Source organism: Castanea sativa, chromosome 12 (assembly GCF_040712315.1).
Source record: "Castanea sativa cultivar Marrone di Chiusa Pesio chromosome 12, ASM4071231v1".
Lineage (NCBI taxonomy): Eukaryota > Viridiplantae > Streptophyta > Magnoliopsida > Fagales > Fagaceae > Castanea > Castanea sativa.
Genome location: NC_134024.1, coordinates 5,858,606 through 5,864,605, shown reverse-complemented (window position 1 = coordinate 5,864,605; position 6,000 = coordinate 5,858,606). Strand labels below are relative to the sequence as shown.

The following is a 6,000-nucleotide window of genomic DNA, read 5'->3' as shown; positions in this document are numbered from 1 at the left end:
AACAAGTTAAAATGTACCCACAAAGGAGTATAACAAGTCTTGAGGTGCAAATTGACACAAATTAAAATATCCTGGAAAAACTTGCCACAATAAAACTTGCAACAATAAAACATCTTGAGAGTTTTGACGTACCTGTGCATTGGCACCTGACCCACTGCATGACCCATTGTCGATAAAAGAGGCCATGTTTTTCAGGGTCTCATCATCAACGGACAAGATTATTTTGACTCAAAGATGTGTTACGAAAGTACTCATCTGGATTATAAATTGAATCCCACGACTTAGAAATAATGGGATCTGGCTCATTCGTGCCATATTGGTTATAGGTGCAAGAAGGGTGATAGGTGCAAGAAGAATATAACCCTCCTTGCACTTGTGAGTGAAATGGGGATAATATGTTGCCAAGTAGTGGCTTTGGAGAGGCAGAGAACATATTCAAGCGTGCCTCCACCTGCAAATCAACCTGATGTTAGAAACATAAATAAATAAGATAGGTACTAAACCAGTTAACTAGCCTTTCTCACCTTATCAAATGTAACTACTTCCACTTGATTTCTATCAACGTAAGTGTTGTAACCATCGTTCTTGTACTCAATGGGTGTTTTAGTGTTTGATGTTATTCCATCATAATTTTTCGCAAGAGAAAATTGAAAACTAGTGGGATAATTCTCAGCTTCACAGCCTAATTCTGGAGGCACTGAAGCTGGTGCTAGCATAGACTCTGCTTCTTTAAGAGGAGCTTCAGCTATGGTACGAGAAGAAACAACAAGTGTAACGGGGGTTGAATTTGATGGAGAGAAAGAGTTGCACTCTGATTGCCCTGGTGGACAGATATAGCCTGTTTCAATGGCTTCCCAGATATCCAGATCCAGGTCAACCTGATGGAAGAAAAATGGATAACCAAGTATATGATTAGTTATCTGCACTTCTAATTCCCCAAATAATAATAACAATGACAAGTATTGAGGTGCAAATTACTACGACTTAAAATATTCTGGAAAAATTTGCAAGATCAAATAATAAACAACATCTTGAGAGTTTTCACTTACCTGTCCATTGGCATCTAACCCACCGCATGACCCATTGTTTTTCAGGGTCTCATTATCAACAGCAAGATTATTTTGACTGCAAGATGTGTTATGAAAGCACTTATCTTGATTATTAAGAGGATTGATAAGAGTTGAATCCTCAGAGATATTGGGAGTCAAAACGCCAGGAGCGATGAGGGATAAACTTGATGGAGTGTCCCCTGGAGACGGGACATTGAACATATTCAAAAATTCTGCCACATCAAAATCATCCTAATGGAAGAAACATAAGTGCACAAGATAAGTACTTGATTAATTTATAATACTTCTCAATTCCAAAAATAAAAACATAGAAAGTGTCTTATGATGAACAAAGTTTCTATCACCTCAGTATATGTCAGTTCTGCAGCTTGATATTTTGCAATATTTGCATTATGATAGTTGTTGTTGTTGTTACTCTGAACAGGTACCGTAACCTCAGACATCATTTCATCAGAAATTTCAGAATAACAAGATTGAATACTTTTTTGAAGAGTTTCAACTTGCACTTCTGATGCTGGAGATAAAGGAGCCAGTGTTGGCTTGGACTTCGCAGATCCACCTTTTTTACTCTTTTCTTCATTATTGAATAAGCGGCAGAAGACAAAGACTTTCTGCATAAAGTAAAGCACCCAAGTGAATTGGGTGAACGTAACATCATCGCCTAATATAAACAACAAATTGAGTTTCTACAAAAATTCAAATAACAGTATGCAAATATATGTCAGAAACGTTATAACTAACAATAATGAAATAGAGGAGGTTGTCCTACAGAAACATTTGTTATATAATAGGTGTCAGTTTAAGGAAGCGCCTTCAGTAAAGCAAAAGCAAACTAACGATAAAGGAATCTACATAAATTTTGTTTTGAGTCCAGTAAGGGTAATCCCACAGTGATTAAAAAAAAATTGTGATTTAGGGCTAATAGAAGCGCATTCACAAAACATACAAACAAACAATGTCCTAGTCCCAAAATTTGGGAGTTGACAAGGTGTTCTTGCCAATAATGAATATAGAGTAGTAATGTACCCAACCAAAATCTACTATTAATTATATGAATTATAACCACTAACACAAACATAAACATAAAAAACCCAAATCCTTAATACATCAAGGTGTTCTAGCCATTCATTTTCTTGGCAAAGCATTGTGTTATGATTCTCACACACAACACAAAAGCTACACTAACACTCTATTAATAAGACTATCTCATTTTCTTACTTCTCCTTAGAATCATAACACACAACAAAGTGGAGTTTAGATTCACTTTGCTAATTGCTATAATATATATATATATATATATATATATATATATATATATATATATATATATATATATATATATATATATATTAAAAGAATAAGAGGAAAAGCTTTCTCTCTTTTTTTTGGTGTGAAACCAACCAAAATAGGCTCAAAAAACTGACTTTCAGGGTTAAGGGGAAATGGCCCTTGGATTTAATTCCATTAGTAGAGGTTTGGCAAGTTATAATAGTAATTGTGTATTCTGAAGTTATAAGAGCTAGAATCATAAAAGCCAACAGCCTACCTTTTTAAAGTAAGGATAACTTGCTTAATTCACCAATTAAACATATCAAGAGATCATTAATTCAGCAAGAATGTTAACTCTCACTTAAAATCAACAAATTTAACAGCTTCCACAACCCTTTTTAATTGAATCAACCCTCTTTAAAGTTACCTCCAATGATTTTGAAGGCAAAACGATCTTAAATCAGCACAAAAAATAAAAAAGGCAAAATAAACAAAAGAAAAATTCTCTTGAGCAATCAAGAAAAACTTTCAGGTCAATATCACATCAATTAAACAAACTGAAAAGCAAAAGCCAACCTGACCAGGGTGTGTTCCATCGAACTCTTCCTGGGTTATGCGGTATTCATGCATCACCCACTTGGTCCCTTCTCCGTTAGGAGTACGCCCTCTATGGTAGACGAAAGTCTTTTTCATTCCAATCAAAATCCCTCTGTACCAGATTTCCCTATCTTTACCAGTTGCTTTCCAGAACCCTTCCCTGGTTTTCCTGTTCTTCCGATTCCCATTCTGATGCTTCAGGCTCTGTGCGTGGAAGAAGAACCACTCTTGGTCCTTTGAATCTATCCCACATATATCTACATTCCAGGAAGCCAGACTCAACACAAAATTTTGACACTCAAAATGAGAAACTCACATAAGCATTTGTAAATATTATTATTTGCTCAACAATGAGATAATCATAAGGGCATACTAAACAAATGTGCTACTTTCAAAAATTTATGTTGCGAGACCAAAAAGTCACAAAACAATGAAAGACAAATAAAAGTTCTTACAAAGAGTGACTCATAATTTTGTCATCAAAGTTAACAAAAAGGAAAAATAATGGCACTACTAAAACAGTTACCAAAATAGTAGTACTACCAAACTCAACATAGCAAGTAAATATACTGAAAAACTAACAATGAAGTTACCAATGCAAGGTTTAAAATAAATTTAAAAAAAAAAATCAAATGTTCATACTGAGTAAATTCTAAATCATACTTATAACTCATACGAAAAAAAAAAATCAATTTTCTTGTCACAATAATGAAAAAGAAAAACTACCAACCAAAATTCAATCATTTTTTTTTCTGGGTAAGTAAATCTGTAAGTGCATTAAAGAAGGAAAAAACAACCATACAAGAGCAGAGGAACACAGCCCAAGAAGGCATCAGTCTTTATACAAAGACTAAACATAAGAAAACGCTAACTACATGAACCCAACCAGACTACACCAAGATCAGAAAACAATAAACAATACAATAATTCGATTTTCACTCTCAATTTCACAACTTGTTGACTTGTGCTAGTGTGAGTAACAGAACAAAAGTGACAGGTTCATGTAGATATGAGTGAGCAGAAAATGTCCAAAACTCACGCACACACCAACCTCTTGTGAAATTGGGTATGTCCTAGAATTATTCAAAAACAAAATACACACACGGTTAGGACTCCAATATAGATTCAGTTAGCTGCCATACCATATAATACACTTAACCAGAAAAAAAAATCTATAACATGCAACAATCTATAACAGAATTCCAACGTTAACAATTAACAAACTAATACAAGGAAAGGAAAAAAAAAGACATCATTTCCCTACGTTTGACAACTAAGTATAAAATATCCAAGAAATAGAGGTGGGTGTGTGATAATATAAACAAGAAGATTTTACGCTGTAAATCCCAGGGCTCATGGTTATAAAACTCTGTTTCGCTAACATGGTTAATATCTTTATCATTCCCAGTGATCTTCGGCTTCAGGAAGAGTTCGATGATCTCCTGGTCTGTCGGATAAAATCTGTACCCAGGTGGCAATTTCAACTTCAACTTCTTCATAGATCTAAGAAAGAAAACGAAAACTGAGAAAATTTAATGCTGTTAATGTTGGTCTTCTTTTTTGCATGGTAGGAACTCCTTGGTCTTCTTGTCTTTATAGTCCTCGTCGCTTATCAGTGAAGTTATTCCCACCAAACTTCAATAGCAAGTCTATACAGTAACCAAGTTCTTTTCTTTTCTTTTTTTTTCTTTTTTTTTGAGAAAGTATACAGTAACCAAGTTAAAATATAATTTTGGACTTGATTTGTGAATGTCATTCTAGATTCTTCATCTATCAATTCTTTTATAATAATAAGAATATATCCTCTAATCACTATACAAAGTATAATTAGTCAGTTTGTAGTGGTAAACTTTTTGTTTTGGGTTAACAAAAGATAGATAATCTAGGAAGCACAGACACAGTACAAACTACGACATGGTGACACAAGTAATTTCTGAAAATTATAACGTGAAACGGCCGGTACAATACAGATACATCCCCTAAATGAAGTGTTCGTACTTTTTAATATATAGTAAATTAACTATTAATAAGTCTGTTACATGACTAGATAACAAAGTAGTTCTTATATTAGCAAGTGCATATCAGTACACTTGTTAACTTCTCAGAAGACCTGCCTAATTTGCTTGTTGGGTTGGGTATAACATGGAACAAGTTAATGCAATCAGTCAAAAGAGGTTCTATAAGAGCATTTGTAGAAGAATTAAGCATTAACTAAACAATAGCACTAAAGTCAAGTTCTACAATAAGATATGAAATGTTCAAGTTCTTTAGCCAATAGCAATCCATCACGTGGAGCCCAAATTTCATTTGTGACATTGTTGGTGTGACTCATGTCTTGTCAAACCTTTGTTCCATTGTCCATTAATAATCGTCAAGGAGCCCTCCCTCACCTGCAATCTCAGGTTTTCTATACACGTCTTTGTAGTACTATTTTGCCCATTATTCTGTTTTCACAAACTTATTCGTTGTATGGTTTTAAACAAACCATATTAGTTATGTAGCCTCATTTGGAATTCAAGTCCCTAAGAGTCGAGTTCTAAAGGATAACTCGAGTCTTAGTTCTATGGACAAAAAAAACCTGAGTTGAGATTTTTTATTTATTTATTGAAGTCCACAATAGAACTCAAGTTTTAGAGAGTCAAGTTCTTCACGTTGGAACTCAACTCTCAGGTACTCGAGTTTCAAATAAGGCTATAATATCTTTTTTTTGAGGTCATTAACAAATAAGTTTGTGAAAACATACTAATGGCACACAAAAAACCATCTTTGTAAATACGGGAGGAGTAAAACGTTAGCCCACCCATATGTGTTGCTTTTAAAAATTAAAATAAATAAAGAAATACTAAGGGGGTGTTTGATAGAGTAGTTTGAGATGAGATTTCTTGTAGTTTTTTGTAGTTTTTGAAATACATGTGGGTGAAATAGTGTGTTAAAATGTGTGTAATGTTTTAAAATGTAAGAGTGTGAGTTTGAGATGGGAAAATGAACGGGCTCTAAATCTAGAATAAACAAATTTTTATTAGAAAAAACTTACAAATTAATATTGTAAAAATATTGATGATGC

At 33.8% G+C, this 6,000-nt stretch overlaps 1 protein-coding gene across 1 annotated transcript; it reads right to left on the bottom strand.

The window, feature by feature from the left end:
• Positions 1-205: 205 nt before the first annotated feature.
• LOC142620076 (uncharacterized) lies at positions 206-4,494 on the bottom strand. Its single transcript, XM_075793510.1, has 6 exons — positions 4,273-4,494; positions 2,916-3,193; positions 1,415-1,681; positions 1,050-1,301; positions 525-878; positions 206-463 (listed from the first exon to the last, which is right to left on the bottom strand). The coding sequence occupies exons 1-6, from the start codon at positions 4,433-4,435 to the stop codon at positions 206-208; spliced, it is 1,572 nt and encodes a 523-aa protein (XP_075649625.1). The 5' UTR covers positions 4,436-4,494.
• Between the last annotated feature and the right edge of the window lie 1,506 nt (positions 4,495-6,000).

Coding starts and splice junctions, on each gene's coding strand:
- LOC142620076 (XM_075793510.1), bottom strand. CDS start 4,435: ATGAAGAAGTTGAAGTTGAAATTGCCACCTGGGTACAGATTTTATCCG. Junction 1,302..1,414: donor CAGAACTGACATATACTGAG/GTGATAGAAACT, acceptor TTCTTCCATTAG/GATGATTTTGATGTGGCAGA. Junction 464..524: donor AAGTAGTTACATTTGATAAG/GTGAGAAAGGCT, acceptor TTCTAACATCAG/GTTGATTTGCAGGTGGAGGC.